The following is a 17,996-nucleotide window of genomic DNA, read 5'->3' as shown; positions in this document are numbered from 1 at the left end:
ATTTACAAGAGCCAAGACATGGAAACAACCCAAATGTCCATCAACAGATGAATGGATAAAGAAGATGTGGTACATATATACAATGGAATATTACTCAGCCATTAAAAAGAATGAAATAATGCCATTTGCAGCAACATGGATGGACCTGGAGATTATCATAGTAAATGAAGTAAGAGAAAGACAAATATGATATCGCTTATATATGGAATCTTAAAAAAATTGATACAAGTGAAGTTATTTACAAAACAGAAACAGACTCACAGACTTAGAGAACGAACTTATGGTTACCAGGGGGGAAGAGTGGTGGGAGATACATTAGGAGTTTGGGATTGACGTGTACACACTGCTATATTTAAAATAGATAACCAGCAAGGACCTACTGCATAGCACAGGGAACTCTGCTCAATATTCTGTAATAACCTAAATGGGAAAAGAATTTGAAAAAGAATAGATACATGTATATGTACAACTGAAACTAACACAACATTGTTAATCAACTGTACTCCAATATAAAATTTAAATTTCAATTAAATTTAAAAACAAGGGGAGGGGGTTTCCCTGGTGGCACAGTGGTTGAGAGTCCACCTGCCGATGCAGGGGACACGGGTTCATGCCCCGGTCCGGGAAGATCCCACATGCCGCAGAGCGGCTGGGCCCGTGAGCCATGGCCGCTGAGCCTGCCCATCTGGCGCCTGTGCTCCGCAATGGGAGAGGCCACAACAGTGAGAGGCTCGCGTACAGCAAAAAAAAAAAAAACACAAAGGGAGGAATGCCTGATTGGGCTGTTGCCTTTCAGCAGGGCAAGGAGGGGCAGGTGTGGCAAAGGTATTTGCTATGCCCTAGGCAGGCACAGAAGTCACAGGCAATGGTGTTTGTGTCTGTGGTACACCAAAACACACCTGTCACACCTGGAATACAATTTGCTAACACAATGGCAGAACTCAGAAAGAATCACTGTTTTTAAAATTAAATTTTCCCTAAACTTTATACAAAAAATTACAATACACATACATATTCACAAGAATAGGTTTATACTATATACACACATTTGTAAGCTTCCCTTGCTCTCAACTTAATATTCGGCTATGGCCCGCCTTCCTTCCATATCAACAAATTGGACGTACAGTTATAATTAATGACTACAGCATATCCGATTGTTTGAAGTTACCATAATTTACTTCACCAATCTTTTTACTGGGGGACAGATTATTTCCGCGTTATTTTCCCCGGCATAAACAACCACAATAAACATCCTTGGACATACATATTTGTACATTTGACTGTTTACTTAGTACAATTCGCAGATGTGGAATTCCTGGGCCAAAGCTAATACATTTGAATTTTGATCCGCATTTCTAAACTGGCCTTCTAGAAAGTATTTTTATTCGGTTGGTTGGTTTTAAATCAAACTACACTCCCACAAACAGGGTAAGACAAAGCTGTTTAAAGCACCACCAGGGGATCGCAAACTCTTACTGAACTTGACCGGCCCCTTCTCGGTGAAACTGCGGTGTTTCCTGGGCGCTTTTAAAGGAAGGAAAGGGATCCGGAGAACCCCGAGTCCCGCCCTGGGTGGGGGTGGGCGCCCCTCCAGTTCACCCGGAGGCACAAAGCCAGAAAAGCCAAGTTCCCCAAGCTTGGTCGGAAGCGCGCCCGCGACCCCCGCAGCCTGAGGAAGGAGGTGCCCGGAGCTTCCGCCGCGCTCTGGGCTGGGGCGGGGTCACGGGGGGCTACAGCCGCCGCGGGGTGGTGGGGAGACCCTGCCGTCGCTGCTCGTCCTGTTCCCGGAGTCGGCAGGGGCTTGGCACAGGGCGCAGGACACGGAGGACCGGCCTTGGGTGAGGGTCCCGGGCGGCGCGAGCGTTGCGGCCGAGGGCCCTGCGTGGGTGCGGGCGTGTGAGTGTGTGTGTGTGAGTGTGTGTCGCTCCGGGTCCACGCTCATGCACACACCCACACGCCCGCACTCCGGCTCTGCCCCCTCGGCCGGCGAGAACCTCTGCGGAGCCTGTCTTGTGCTCCCGAAGTATCCGGTCCAGCACCATGCAAGTCGGAAAAAGTTTCCCAAGGTCCTAGGTTCGACTGAGAGGTAGGCTGCGGGGTCTCCGCAGCGGGGGACACAGAGGAAGCAAGTCCCATCCCGGGGTTCGCTGCCCTTGGCCTCGGAAAACTGAGCTCAGGCCTTGACCTCCCACCCAAGCTCATCATCTCTCCCCCTGCAGACGCCGGCCGTGCTGGCTCTTCCACCCCAGCCAGCACCCTAAGCCAGCAGCACCTCCATTCACAGCTCCCAGGTTGAGTCCTACTCCCTACGCCAGCTCCCCAGCCCCCCCACCTGCCCACCCAGTTGGCTCATCTTCTTCCCTGGAATCTGGTGAGTATTTCCAGCTATCTCAGATCAGGCGCTTAAACTTCACTGCCCTTTCCTAGAGTAGGAGATCTCTCTGTATCATCTTAAGAGTGATCTCTGTCCTACCGATCCTATCAATTCCCATCCTAAATACGGAGAGAGTCAGGCAGGTAGCTTTTTAAAATCAATGTCTCTTGAACTCCAGAAGACCTCAGCTAACCTGAGGAAACTGAGAATGAGGCAGGCTTACTCCTCAGAGGCCTCTCTCTGCCTTCTTTTCCGCCTAGTGCTCCTTTCCTACCTCACCCATATCCATTCCCTGCTCTCTCCTTCCTTTCTCCATCAAAACCTGAGCTCAGGAAAGACTGATAAACTCCTTACATCATAAGCTTTAAGCAAAAGAAGGAAACTTTCAGGGTGGAATTTGAGGCTCCACGGAGCCAGTGCAGAAGGAATTTGAGGGTAGGAAGGGACCTTGCTGAATCTCAGGGATTCAGACCATATAAGCAGCCATTTATTTATAAGACCAGGCTTACAGGACTGAGATGGTGAAGAGATCTTCTGGGTACTCTGGGATCTCGATACAGGGAGGCCTTGGTGAGCTATGAATTACTCTCATCTGCCTCTCCACACGGGTTGTCGTCACTCCTGTTTTCCAGAAGATTCTCTGTAATGTTTCTGTAGGACTTTATACTCCACAAGCTTCAATTAAAGCAGGATTCAGTTTGAAAAAAATAATAATAAGACCAGGCTTATATGGAACGTTGTTTCTTTTTAATCAATATCAAACAATATATTTCAGTTCAGTAAACATTAGAGGGTCCAAAGCCAAGCTATGTGCTTGTTGGTCACAGTTCTGGAGGAGAGAATGACAGAGAAATAAATATTCCTTATAAATGCCATAGAAGTCCATGCAAGGTGTCACGAAAAACATGGAAGAGAGAGTAATTCATTTTTTGGAAGGAGTGGGACAAATTCAGGAAAATTTCAAAGTAAACAGTGACATTACACATTGAGAAACAAATAGGAACTTGCCAGGCAGTTGGAGACAGGGCATCCTGGGCAGAGAAACCAGCATAAGCAGAGGTGGGGATGTTTATGAGCTGTGCCGGCAGTGATGGAGCATCTGGTGAGGGAAGAGTGTCGGGTGTGTTGAGAGTTACAGAAGCGGATAGAGAGATTGGAGCTGGATTGTGCGGGGCCACGGATGCCATGCAAAGGTGTTTAAACCTAATGGTTTTTAAACAGGGGAGCAGGTAGGTCCTCTCCGTGTTTCATAAAATTACCTGGCAGACACATGGAGGCCGGACGGGAGGAAAAAGAGACTGGGCTCTGGGCACGTGTACCTGTCAAGCACAGTAGAAACTCTTGCAACCTGGTTAAGAGCCTGTCATCCACAGTTTTTGTTCCTGGTCTTTCACTTACTGGCACTTTTTGAAATTGGGAGCAGTGATTTCACACAGGGTATGGTATTACCAAATTCTTATTTTGCCAAGTGAAATCATTAAAAAAAAATCCATGCACTACACCACTATTTCGTAAAATGAAAGACATTTTAATACCAGGAAAAGCACGAAGGCTAAACTTGCAAGATGAAGGCAGTGCTTTACATTTAATAAATTTAGATTGATGAAAAACTCGCTATCTTGTCCTCATTTTTCTCTGTCATCATGGACTGGTTCCAGTCCTGCAGTCTGGTGTTGGGGAACAATGTATCCAGATCATTTTGTCCAGCCTTACTCTATGTAGGAGGGAGTGAGGAACAACAACAAGAATGAGTTGTACGCCCACAGAGGGATGGTGGGACCAGAGCATGGCTCTTTGCGCCTCAGCATCCATCCCTCCCATCCCTCGCTATTCCTCCATATCGCTCTTGGTCCAGCCACACAGCATCTGTTCTGAATATCTAGATTCATTCTTGGGCATTTGCACATACTCTTATCCCATCATGCCTGAATAACTATCAAAGCCGCTATCAAGGTTCTCCCATGTATGAGATCAGTCTTGTTCAAGCACATCTTTCCCTGCTTTGATGTGCTGTTTTGCATCATCACTTAACCATTTCATGTTAGATGCAATAGTTTCCTGGGCCTTCACTGACCAGGAATAAAATGAAAACAGATTGTTTTCTGAAGGATAGTAACCGTGTCTTCCGTTTTAAACTTATTTTTGGAGCTATGATGTTACTGCTCCAATACCTAGCATAGTTCTGGGAGCATTTTAGGTGATGAATGAATTTACTCATGAAAAACTAACTTATTCCAGCCCATAAAGGCTTCTTTATATGCCACTCTTCCTCTCCTTGGAATTTACTGAAGAAGCCTCCTTGTTTCTGTGGGTTGAGGCTCCCTAGCATCAAAGCCACAGGACATGGCTGCAGCGATCAACATTCCAAACCATAAATCAGGAGAGATTTTAAGTCTGACTGCTTCTGGGGCATCCAGGCAGAGATGGGGGCTGTCCCAGGAAAGAGCATGTATCACAGCTGTGGTCCTTCTGGACACCAACAGTCACTGCATAGAAACAGCTGTGTCTTTAGAACACACAATTCCTAATGGCTTCAGACAAAAGGGCACCGTCTTAAAAATGATTACATGTCTCCTGTCATAATAACATCCAGAGTAGACAAAGGTCTACCGGGACAAAAAAGGTTTGCGGGGGGATTCTTTTTTGGTTTTGGTTTAGGGAAAATGTGGACCTGTAACAGGCAGAAGTTCATGTACAATTAGAAGTTAAAGTAGGGCTGAATATTATGGTGACCATTTTCATTATCTGAACAGATGTAAAAATATAGTCTTTCTGAAATTTATAAGTTGTCCATAAATATTTCCTAACAGTATTGGTTCAGCACCTGATAGATGAACTTTGGGCGTGTTTCTGAAGGAATGGCTTCATGTTGACGCTTGAATACAGAGCAGCTGCAGGGAAGAGAGGTTTTGTTTGATAATTTTTCCACAATTGAGGTGAGCTGACTTAGGGCAGTTTGGCCATCAGAGATGGATGAGGACTGTAGGGCTCCTGTGTGCAACATCCCTACCAAGACTGATTGTACTATGAATCCACCTCTCAGATGGAGTTCTGCCTCACACTCACATGTATATTAGCGACCAGGCTCAGTTATGTAGCTTGTTCTTGTAGGTTGATGAAGTCCTAGCTCTCTTTGCTTTTAGGACTGCTCTGGTGGCAGGACTCAGCTAACCTTCTAATCAGGCTTTGATGTTCTCCTGCAATTAGCAGAAGAACTAGAAAAACTCTACTGCAAAGTTCAATAGCTGCTGGACTGAATATAATCTTTTGCCCTGGAAATGGAAGAGCTGAAGGCACTTGTGCATAATTTCTTGCCAATCCACTTTAAGCACTATTTCCATTTTACCAGTGAAAAATGCTTTTAATACCCCTTAGGATAAGTAGTACCCCCTGATAAATAGCCATCAGAGAGAGAGATAATTGAACCCTCTCAAAAGGTGAACCCTTCGTTACAGAATCTGAAATGCTAAATAAGTAAAGACCCTGGAGAGTATATTCCTGAATAGAGCACTTCAAATGTTAACCAGCCACCCTCAGGGCATAAAATACAGCTAACTCACATAGATGTCACATGGTATGTGCTGAAATATTTTAGCACTGGGAACAGTATCACAACAATTGAGGGTGAAGCAGATACAACAAAGTGTTTATAATGCTTTTTATTCACCCATGAATGTTTATCATAACCAGGTTTATTCTCATGTTCCTGCTTATAGAGAAGTGAAATAGCTTGGAACTTCTTAATAATCCAGATTAATAAGGATTTTCAAATTATCTTACAAAGAAATTAAGATATCAGACAGTGCCTATGACCAGCTGTTGATGAACAAAAAAATGGGAATATAAGTGATGTGCAATATGGACCCATTCTCCTTATGGTTGTGCCCCTATGACCCAGGCGGGGATAGGACAAATTAGGACAGAGAACTCTAGGCCATGGCCGTCAAGCAATGTCCTAGACCATGGGTTAGCAAACATTTTCTATAAACGGCCAGCTAATAAATATTTTAGGCTTTGCAATTTTGTGGGCCATATGGTCTCTGTTGCAGCTATTCAACTCCGCTGGTGTACTAGAGAAGCCATAGACAGTACATAAACAAATGAGCATGTCTGTGTTCCAATAAAATTTTATTTACCAAAACAGAGGGAAGGCAAATTTAGCCAGCAGGCTGTAGTTTGGCAGCCCCTCTCCTAGGCCAGTCCTGACTCAAGGTTTTCATAAAGATTTTATAAATTTCCATGTGATGATAGCTTTTCAAGTACCCTCCCTCAATCTCATCCCCCTCCCATGAACCACAGTAACTACTCCTTTTCTGTACAGTGGCCTTTTTCACTCTTTACTATTTCATCTAGGCATTGACCATACTCATTGACAGACCATATCCAACCTTGAATATCTGAAATTTAATATCCCACCTAAAAGGAAATATGCATTATTTGCCTTTCCCATCTGTAGACTTGTTTACAGGTATGTTATCAGAGAATTCAAGTATTTTTGTTTAAGAAGAGACATTCTAACTCAGTTACCTGGGAGGTGAAGGAACAAAGGAAAGACAATATGGGTCATTTGGAACCCCTTGCTGTAAGATAACTCCTGAGTAGTGAATGGGGTAAAGACATTTTCTGCTTGCTTTCATTCCAAATTACACTTTAATTTTAAATCTCCACAAAAATATTAATATAACTCAACACACATATTTGTTGAGCTTCCCACTATGTTCAAGAAACCATGTTAAGTGCTATATAAAATATGAAGACAAAACAAGGAAGATCCTTGTCTTCATAGAATTTACAGTATAGTAGGAAAACACTCAAACGACTGATCAAAGACGATTGTAACCCTCCAACGTGAGACAGATGCAAAGCACTCTGGCAAGTTCGGAGGAAGAAAAATTATATTCAGTTGGGAAGAACAAAAATAGAGGAGGCGGTTATTTTAAATGGGCCTTAAATATGTTAAAACAACATACTGAACCAACAGCCACCTGAGGTTCTTTTGTGAATGTCAGGCATTTTTCACCTACTTATGTTGTCTCACTTAAGGATTTGGAAGGGCATCGTGGGAGGTAAAACTAGTGGGATCAGAGCACAGAGGTCCTTGGATGGCAGCTGAAGGATGTAGCTTCATCTCAATAGGAAGTGGGAAGCCCCTGAGGATGTCTGAGCAGGAGGTGATGTAATTAAAGCTGTGAGGTAAAGGGTGGGGAAGGATGGGGAAGTGAAAGGGAGAACAGTGGAGAGGTGAACCCAATATTGAAATCATCAACATGAATCAAATCGAGGACCTGATTGAAGGTGATGGCAGGGAAAATAGAAGTAAAAGAAAGGATATGGATTCTGAATAAAGAGCCTCTAGGATTTGAGCACTGGTTGAATGTAAGAGAAGAGGCAAGTGGCATTGCAGATAGGGCTCCGACGTGGCTCAATCTCAAAGTCAGACGTGGGTTCAGACCTCAAATCTGCCACTGTTCCTTAAAGTGTGACCTCTGAGCATCAGTTGCCTCATCTGTAAAATGAAGCTCGTCGTATCTAACTCACAGGAGATAGCACATTTAAAGAGCTTGGATTTAATAGGCACTCAGTAAGTGATAGCTATTGATATTATATATTCTTGAGAAAGTGAAGGTTTGGTCAATGACAGCTCTGAGATTTTAAGCCTGGGTTATTGGAGGAATCTAGGTGCCATTAAAAGAAACACAAAGGTCAAAGTGAAGGTCTAGAATTAATGGCAAGACAACAGGTTTCCTTTGGGATAGAAAGAGATGTTCAGCTGACGATTAGAACTGCTTATCCAATGGTAGAATTTTTTCTATGGCAGTGTATTGAGATATAATTCATCCATAACAAAGTTCACATACTAAAAATTCACTCTTTTTAAATGTGCAGTTCAATGGTTTTTAACATGTTCACAGAATTGTACAGCCATTACCACTATCGAGTTTTAGGACATTTTCATCACCCACAAAAGAAATCTATACCCATTAGCAGCCATTACTCATTTCCCCTCCCTTCAGCCCCTAGAAGCCACTAATTTACTTTCTGTCTCTATAGAATGGAGGTAGATATTTGAGAGTCACAACGTAGAAGTGTGTAAAACTGTGAGAAAGGAATGTGATTCACCAAGGGAGAGAATGTAGCAAGAGAAAAGAAAATAGCTAGACAACTTTAGGGAATGGCTATTTGAGGGGACAAGAGGGTTGGCATAGGCATGTGAGTTCTAAGTCTGTGCCATCATGTGGTCAATATGTTAAATGGCTTCCCATATACTGTGGTTTTAACAGTGACCAGAGATTTGACCAACTGGTAAACACTGAGGTCAACAAAAATACCCAGTGATTTTCCTGAGACTTGGCTTCCTGTACAGTGAGAACACTGTGTCTTTATTTTAGACTAAGAAAATTATCATCTTGAATAAGCCTTCTAGATATGTGTTATTCAGTAAGATAGCCACTAGCCACACATACCTGTGTAAATTTAAGTTTACATTGTTTAAGATTAATTTTTTTTTTTTGGCTGCACCGCATAGCTTGTGGGATCTTAGTTCCCCAACCAGGGATCGAACCCAGGCCCACAGCCCTGAAAGCGCCAAGTCCTAACCACTGGACCACCAGGGAATTCCCTAAAATTAAAACTTAGTTCCTCAGTTGCACTAGCCACATTTTAAGTGCTCAATAGCCACAGATGACTGTTAGCTACCATATTGGCCAGTGCAGATACAGAACATTTTCATCATCACTGTTGAACTGCACTGTTCAATATGATAGCAATAACTTGCAAGCTTCATAAAGAGTTTTCTGCTTCGTAGGTTATTTTGTAATGGCTACATTCCTTATTTGGCTTAATATTGGCTTCTTTTTTTTCTGTTTCATCCTTGTGTTTTTCCATCTAAACTATTGTCCAAATATAGCCCAGGCCTTCATGGGCTGGTACCCAACAAGGCACACTTGTGTGTATGTATGTCTCTCTCAATTTGAATTTCAGACCACATTGCAAAGCCAAATGTCAAATATTTTTTATAAGCTCTCAGGTATTTTCCATGCTTATTCTCATTATGGCTAAAAATATAATTAATAAGGTCATATTAAATAAGTACTTTCACAGATTCAGATAATACTCTTAGTTCCCATATGCATATTTATTTCTTCATGCCAAGTAAGAGATCCGTGAAAGTTTAAAGAGAGCACGGTTGGCTTGTATTAGTTTTTTATTGCTGTTGTAACAAAGTACAACCATCATAGTGGTTTATAATACACATGTATTCTCTTATAGTTCTGGAGTCTCTGAGGGGAGAATGGTTTCCTTGACTTTTTCAGCTTCTAGTGGCCACCAGTGTACCTTGGCTTGTGGCCCCTTCCTTCATCTTCAGAATGCATCACTCCAATCTCTGCTTCTGTCATCACATCACCATTTCCTCTTTGTAGTCAAATCTCCCTCTGCCTCTCTCTGATAAGGACACTTGTGATTTCATTTAGGGCTCACCCAGATAATCCAAGCTTCTTCATTTAATCATATCTTCAAAGTCCTTTTGGCCATATAAGGTAACATTCACAGCTCCCAAGGATTATGACATGGATATTTTGGGGGGCCATTATTCAGCCTACCCCAAGGTTACATAAACTTTCTTCTTGGTAGAAGAAAGGTTACCCCCACCAGATTTAACTTAACTATTCAGGGCTTTGAATTAACGTTTAACAATTCGGATTAAAGCATAAGGTGTTTGTTTGTAATCATGTTGACAGATATTAAAATGTCTGATGATGGCGACGATACCTTAGCCACTGGAGACAAAGCAGAAATCACCAACATGCCCAATAGTGATACCTTACCCAAAGATGCAGAAGCGCACTGTGATTCAGCTACGATTTCAAATGAGCTAACGCCAGCTGACCCCAGAGGAGACGTACATGAAAATGCGGCTGTTCAGGGTGCAGAGACTGCTGACACTGGACTCACTGAGCAGCCCAAAGACCCCGGTCCCGTGGAGCACCCCCGCAATGGAGAAGTGACTGAGGATACCCTTGTTGAATGCATTGACTCCGTCAGCCTCGAGGCAGAACTTGGATCTGAAATACCCCTGAAAGAGCAGAGTAATCCGGTAGGAGTGGTTCACTTGACTCAGTTCAACCTAAGTTCTTACTGATACTACCATGGCCATAGATTTGTGCCAGGCTCTGTGGGTAGGGATTAAGAGTTCAGTATATACTGTGACATTACCTCTGTCGTCAAAGATGTTGTGTGGTGAGAAAAGGCATATATGAGAGTAATTGGTCATTATAATATTTGCATTTTGATAATTGTTTTATTATTAATAATAACAATCACCAATTATTGGGCACATCCTGTGTGCCAGGCACTCTGCTAGCTACTCTATATGTTATGTAATTCACTCTATACAACAGTTCTTTGAGGTTCTAAGCTGGATATTATTGACCTCAAGTTATAGACGAGGCAACCAGCCTCAGAGATATTGAGCAACCCAGTAAGATTAAGCTACTCAGTAGTAAATGGAAGATATTGTAATATTGAACATAATGAGTCCAAATTATTAATGAACCTGATTCTACCCTAAACAAGTCAATGTTTCTTTAACATCACTCAAATTTTAATACATGTTTACAAATCTACCGTGAAGATCTTAAACATTCAGATCACTCATTTATTATCACATACCGCTGTCCAGGGGACCAGAGGCAGAGCACATTCATGCTTCCCTTCAGTGCCTGCACCTGTCTCTCTGGGAGATAAGCCAGGCCAGTGTCTCCCAGGTGGTACCTGGTTCCACATCAGTATGACCATCAAGCTGGGTTTTCCTGACACCTTCCCCTCCATCCATGTGGGGACTGGAAAGGGTGGGGAGGCCCTGTCCTCCAATCCTCCCTTCTAGAAGGATGCTATGGTATAGGGGAAATGAGAGTCTTCCCTCTGCCAGGCCCAGTCCTGCTCTCCTGGTGTGTACCACACAGATCACCGCCTTGAGGCGACTCTGCTGCAAGCAGTGAGGGACGGGAACGAAGCAGGGGGTCGGGGGGCCTGGGTTTCCATCCTCCGTCTATCGTTAACTTTGTTAGTTTGAGCAGGACACCTAATTTCTCTGTGCTTCAGTTTTTCCTCTGTAAAATGAGGACTTTGCACACGAAGACCACGAGGTATCCTTCCAAGTAATGTTTTGTGATTCTTTTATTCAGAATCAAGCTTCTTAGCCACAGTTTCCTCAAAGCGGCTCTTAGAATTATTCTAAGATGAGATGAGCTTCCTCAGGGAAGAGGCGGGGTTCCCATCACTGGAGATGTTTAAACAAAAGCAAACAATCATTCTGCAGGAACGTCATGGAAGGCATTTGAGGACCAGATGGGAGTTTGTATCAGATATGTAAACATACGTGTAAAATTTTATTTACAAGTTCCATGATATCACAGACCCTTTAAAGCCATCCATGGACCCCCCTGAGGGAACTCCTAGACCAGAGGGTCTCGACCCTAGCTGAACATTTCAACCACTGAGAGAGCTTTAAGAAATAATGATGCCAGGATGTATATTAGCCTGAATTCTCCAGAGAAACAGAACCAATAGGATATACCCTATTCTTGTATTTACCTATATGCCTGACTCTGGAACCTGGGTTCCCTCCATGCTGTCTTTCTATTGGGGGGCCATTGGTTCCCAATTGTTATTGTAAGTGCTACTATTGATACATATTAAGAAACTGTGTCTTAGCCACACCATTCTGACTGAAGACGACTTAAAGAAACTACAAAAGCTCCACTGATTCAAAATACGTGAGCTCATGAAGGCTAGATTATACATTCCAATTTCAGACTTCTAAAAGTTATAACAAGATTGCTAATAAAGATAGCATAAAAAAAGTCAGTATGCTCCTACACATCCATCTTCCTAAATTTTGAGCAAATCGAATGAATCCTGCTCTTGCAAGCACTTTATAAACCTCCTTAGTGCTACAGGGAGAGAGCCAACTGGCAGACAGATACTCCCCTCCTCTCCCAGCACCACTGATAGCTTTCAAGGACTTTGAAAAGGTGAGCATTTCCTCATAATGAAGCATCACAAAAGTACCTGGATGGAAATACAAATATTGGCCACAGAGTTGGGGCCATGGCTCTGCATGTATGTGCGTGGCATTGCATCAGGAGCTCAGATAGAAATGGGGTGTAGGAGGAATTCTTGTGAGTATATTGGTTCTAAGAAGGCAGAAAGCTGATATGGGTGGCTGGAAGGGCCTTGAAGGGAAGGGATATATCTCTTTCACCCAGGTTCCATTTAAACCCTTCTAAATAGGTACAAATATAGTCTCCTTTAAATAATTACCAGAAAAGGGGGTTCTGCTATCTCTCGTGGCAGCCTATCCTTGTATCTTAGGTTAATATAGAAGAATTCAGTTTTGCGCTTCGTCTTCAAGCATTGTTCGTTTGCTGTTTTATTTGCTGTTTGTTGGACACTTATAAGAAGTCCTTTTGCAGTGATGAAAACAACCATTTTTCTGTTGATCCAGCAGATAACGAATTCTACAAAAAATCTTCAGTGAAAAGTTCATTTACAAGTTGGCTGTTTGGATCTTGAACACAGATCCCCTGAGGGATGTCAAGTCCTATAGGTGTAGTCAAGCTCCAAAAGCTATCTGATTCCAGGTGTATCTGAGCCTAAAAGAATCTTATCACCTTTAAAAAACGTTTCTAAGGGAAAATGCCTGCTTAAAAAAAAACCTGGCAGAATAGTCTTTGAAGAAGTAAACTTATATAATCTGGGACACACTAGATTTTGTGATAATAGGTTTAAATGTATATATTTTTCTACAAGTGGTCTGAGTTCCCTTAAAACCCACATTATTAGCTTCACCTTTGCCTGAGCCAGCATGGGGGCCATAACTTGGCAGGTAGGGCGGTGTGACAAGGAGGGGGCCTGGGGCCAGCGGTTCTGCCAGCTACTCAGCTGGCACCTCTACCTTGAAGGATCACACCGTTCACAGTTGATGCACTCAGAGAAGCTATTTCTGTCTTCAGGGCCCCTTTCTCATCCATTCTGATGTACAGACTCAGAAGCCATTGAGTTAAGGCTTCCTTCAGGACTCCACTCTACAACATCCATAAGAGATGGTCCCCAGCCTCACTTGAACTTTGAAGGTTGTACTAGATCCTTTAAGGCCTCAGCCGGCCTCAGGATACATGAGTTATGCCCCAGAATCTGAGTAGTACAACTATCTTCAGGACGCCTACCATCTAGATGGGTAAGGCAGTGTTGCATAAAAGCAACTATAGCATGTCTTATAGTACTAGATAGGACAGGCACAAGGTAGCCTTAGATAGAGCACTCAAATCAATCTTAAGGAGTCAGTGCAGTCCTCAGCCTCCATTCAGACATGTTTGTCTTGAGTGCTAGCCTGGAGCGACATTTATTCCCAGAGATCTTGTGGGACCTTATTATATACTAGTCTATCAGCCCCTAAAAGATCTAATCTAGATAAAATTTCTCTAAATTCTTAGCACCAAGAAATATTTCCCAGAGTAAAAAAAATTTCATCCCTACTGTCCTACACCAGTGCATAAGACCAATTATGAAGAAGGTAAAGAACGCAATGTTACAACTAAAAGTACTCTCAAAGGAAAACATAGACTACCACCCAATAGTTCTGTCCCTGGAAAAGGAAAAGCAGGGTGTTTAAGAGCAATAAAATTGCTATCAACAGAGACAAAGATGAGAGAACATAGGCCAAGACATGCTGATGATAGATTTTTGCTTCTTAAATGAGTGAGTAGAGTTTGCTCCAATTCTGTTGGAGTATTTCTCCTTTTAAGCCTCTCTCCATCATGGCACCTGATTTTTGACTTGGGCAATCAGGTGGATGCTGTTGCCTTATGGCTATATTGGGCAGTGCGTCCTAAATCTGGTGGTATATTAGAATTACCTGGGAAGCTTGTTAGAAATTCAGATTCTCAGGGTAGAAACCCTGAGAGATTCTTTTTTAAAAATGTATTTACTTTATTTATTTATTTTTGGCAGTGTTGTGTCTTCGTTGCTGCGCACGGGCTTTCTCTAGTTGCGGTGAGCGGGGGCTACTCTTCATTGCGGTGTGTGGGCTTCTCATTGCAGTGGCTTCTCTTGTTGCAGAGCACGGGCTCTAGAGCGCAGGCTTAGTAGCTGTGGTGCACGGGCTTAGTTGCTCCACGGCATGTGGGATCTTCCCGGACCAGGGCAGGAACCCGTGTCCCCTGCATTGGCAGGCGGATTCTTAACCACTGTGCCACCAGGGAAGCCTGCTGAGAGAATTTTGTTTTGTTTTTTGTTTTTGCGGTACACAGGCCTCTCACCGTTGTGGCCTCTCCCATTGCGGAGCACAGGCTCCGGCCACACAGGCTCGGCGGCCACGGCCCATGGGCCCAGCCGCTCCGCGACATGCGGGATCCTCCCGGACCGGGGCACGAACCCGTGTCCCCTGCATCGGCAGGCGGACTCTCAACCACTGCGCCACCAGGGAAGCCCGAGAGATTCTTATTCAAAAGATCACAGTAGAAGCCAAGACTCTGTATTTTTAATAAGTTCCCCCAGATAATACTCTTGCAGTCAGTCTGTGGACCCGTGTTTGGGAACCACTAATACGGGAATCGTGTAAAATTGAGAAGATGATGAATTCCATATTGAACATGAGATGAGACATCCAAGTGAAGATATTTTGTGGGCAGTTGGTTATAGTGGTCTGGAGCCCAGAGGATAGAGAGAGATTTGGAGGCCAGCAGCAACTGGATGTTATTTAAGTAATGGGAGTGGGTAAGATTGCCCAGGTGTTATATATAAATAAAGAACAGAGGCCAAGGACCTGGCCCTGAAGTCTCCTGTCTCTAAGCCACTTTGGTCATGGACCGCTCTTCGATAAGTTGTGATTGCCAGCAAAGTTCATTCTATAAATGAAATCAAATCTCAAATCACATTATACTACACTGACATTTTAAAATTAAACATTAATTAACAAGAAAGTTATAGATAGCTTGTGAGAACTCATGTAGGCTTGAGAATGTGCCATTGTTTTGGACTTTTAGGTGCTTTGACCACTACCCTGCGTGAAAGGTGCATTCAACACAAATGTCTAGAATTCTAGGGGCAGGGGTTTCTTCCCTTATACCTGGCATCAAGAAACCAGAATTCTCCAGAGTTCAGAGATGGATAGAAGATCATTTAGTACAGGGAAAAACCCTTTCTTGCACCCTATTCATGTAAAGGTAGGAAGAGGCTCTAAAATATATTTAACCATCTACAAGTGTTTAATACCTTTAATTTCACCATCGAGAACCCCTTTCAGATATTTAAAATGCTAGTCAACAGTCCACCATGTTTACCAGTTAAAGCCCATTTCTGTAATTCAGTATGCTAATTAGCAAAGCATCATACGTTAACACAGATGCAAATAATAGAAGTGTTCATTATAGCTGCCTTTGGGGTATGGCTTTCCTGATTAGGATGCCAGCTGACCACCTGGACTGTGTGTATCTTATTGGAATGCTGGAAGCAGTTGGGTTGTATCTTAATCTAAGGAGCTTCCATAATATCACAATATGCATGTGGAAACTTTCTAAAGTAAACTGAAATCATCATAATAAGGGATGGACAAAAAAAGCAAGAGTCAAAAGATAGGTCATGAAAGCCATGAGAATAGAGTCTTTTAAGAATTGAAAAGTGCTTAAGCTTCTGATGCTACTGAGAGATCAAGAAATAAAATGACTAAAATGAGTCCATGGCTTTGACAATGAGGAAGCCATTGTGATCTTGGTGAGAATGGTTTCATGAAATAGTGACCATGGGAGAGTCACCATGGTGGGTAGAGGAGTGGAGGGGGTGGATACAGAAGGCAGGCGTCTTTTTTAAGAGTTGAAGAAGAGAGAAGCCAGAGAAGTTCGAAAGAAACATTTTGTCATCGTGATTTTCATTTGCTGCTTTTAAGATGGAGGAATCGTGCACATCATTAAATGTGGGAAGCAGCCAGGGAGAAAAGTTGAAAAACCAGGAAAAAAGGGAGAACCAACCTTCCCAGGCCCAGAGGAGTTCAGATGGAGGTGATAATGATAACTAAGAGGAAGATATCATTTCCGTTATGATAGAAGGGGAGGAAGTAATTGTGACTGGGGGTGCAGTAAAGTTAGATTTGTATTGAGATAGGTTTTTGATGTAGGCCAGTGTGTGTTTTGTCCATAAGAAAAAGCTACTCAGACTTTTAATTTGGTTTAAACAATTAGTGTTCAATATATTAAGGTTACAGATTCACAATGTCAATTCTCCCTAGTATTTACATTCATCTCACAAATCTTACTCTATTTAGAAGCCTAACATAATTGAGCAGTCACTTTCAAGGGGCTTTTGATTAATGCTTGGTCCTTTTTGCCAACTTAAACACTGTCAAATATTTTTAAACTACATCTATAAACTTAATATACTTTTTAAGTACCTCATTTATCTACTTAAACAAAATCTTGCTGAGTACTTAAAAATTGTTTTAAATCTTAAATTTATAGAGTAGACTAAGCAACCCCTTAGGTGGCATAACATTATGCATAAACTTAGGAAGATTTCAACTTAAAAATCAGAAGTCTAATAATTCAATTATTCATTTTAAATTGATTTTCAAAAAATTGTCACTCTAATCAGTCAAATTCCTTAAACATCAGTAGTATAGAAAAGACCAGATATGCACAAAATGATTACTAGCATATTTCATGCTTTAAACCTTTCCATATTTGATGTTAAATCTTCCTAGAGTTGAGTGATGCATACTCACCAAGGAACAAGATTACCTGGGAATAACTGAGGCCATTTTCAAGCAAATATTTCGACAGAGCTGCAGGCCTCCAGAGTAATTTACATCCTCCCAAATGTCACACTGAGCCGTTTTTAGAACAGCTGTGTCACAAATTACAAAACTTAAAAAGGCTTTGGTCTCATAACTCCTACTGTTCACATCCCAAGACCAAAGTTATACACAGTATCTGATTCTTGATCTACTCAAGGAAATAGGACAACCAGGTTGGTCTTTATCCTTTAAGAGAGGTACATATATCTTCTATCTAAATGCTAAAGGCCTTTGAATTTGATGGAATTCTAAGATTTGTACATATTTTTCTATGTAATGATACCTTTGAACTTGATAGCCTAAAAATAAATAAATGTCTTTTATGTTTAAAGAACTTCGAACTTGATAGAATCTTGCACTCTTTCATGTTCTTAGGACCACACAACAGTTATAGATGTTTAAATGATCTCCAGTTGAGTTTTGGAGATCCCTCTTGATCAAACCAAGTCTGATTTGCTGTTACAATATGCGGTCACTCTTCTGTGAGTTTATGAGGAAGGGACAGGAAGTTGAGAGAGTTCTTATCTGATGGCTTCTGTTTTCTCTGTAAATTAGGATGTGAAGTTCTCTGGTAAAGGAGGTGGGGGTTACATGGGTGAGGGTGAGAAAAAAGCTTTAAAATATCCATATATGAAAATGGGAGATCTGAGTAGATCCATGCTGCCTAATTTATAGTCTCATAAGCATGTGACATTAAAGCTATTTAAAGTGGAAACAATACTCAAGATGAGATATATTTATAATTCATGTCAAACATTTAGTTTTTGTGGTTTT

At 42.2% G+C, this 17,996-nt stretch overlaps 2 protein-coding genes across 6 annotated transcripts in view; one reads left to right on the top strand and one right to left on the bottom strand.

Annotated features, from left to right (window-relative positions):
• The window catches only part of TLR1 (toll like receptor 1), a 43,449-nt gene extending 41,777 nt beyond the window's left edge, over positions 1–1,672 (bottom strand). Inside the window, exon 1 of the mRNA XM_024731698.1 lies at positions 1,477–1,672. The gene's annotated coding sequence lies outside the window, so the exon portion shown is untranslated. The remainder of the gene's footprint in view (positions 1–1,476) is intronic.
• A 98-nt stretch (positions 1,673–1,770) lies between these two features.
• The window catches only part of FAM114A1 (family with sequence similarity 114 member A1), a 64,952-nt gene continuing 48,726 nt past the window's right edge, over positions 1,771–17,996 (top strand). For 2 of the 5 annotated variants that reach the window (XM_024731646.1, XM_024731647.1), the window contains exons 1-2: positions 1,771–2,371; positions 10,114–10,469. In XM_024731646.1, coding sequence (XP_024587414.1) covers positions 10,122–10,469 — 348 coding nt within the window. In that variant the 5' untranslated portion in view covers positions 1,771–2,371; positions 10,114–10,121. The remainder of the gene's footprint in view (positions 2,372–10,113; positions 10,470–17,996) is intronic. The other 3 variants (XM_024731644.1, XM_024731643.1, XM_024731645.1) reach the window with 2 other exon arrangements.

The sequence above is a fragment of the Neophocaena asiaeorientalis genome, unplaced genomic scaffold (genome assembly GCF_003031525.2).
Source record: "Neophocaena asiaeorientalis asiaeorientalis breed wild unplaced genomic scaffold, Neophocaena_asiaeorientalis_V1.1 scaffold39, whole genome shotgun sequence".
Classification (NCBI taxonomy): domain Eukaryota; kingdom Metazoa; phylum Chordata; class Mammalia; order Artiodactyla; family Phocoenidae; genus Neophocaena; species Neophocaena asiaeorientalis.
The sequence above is the reverse complement of the archived record's forward strand: the minus strand, read 5'-3'. Positions and strand labels throughout refer to the sequence as shown.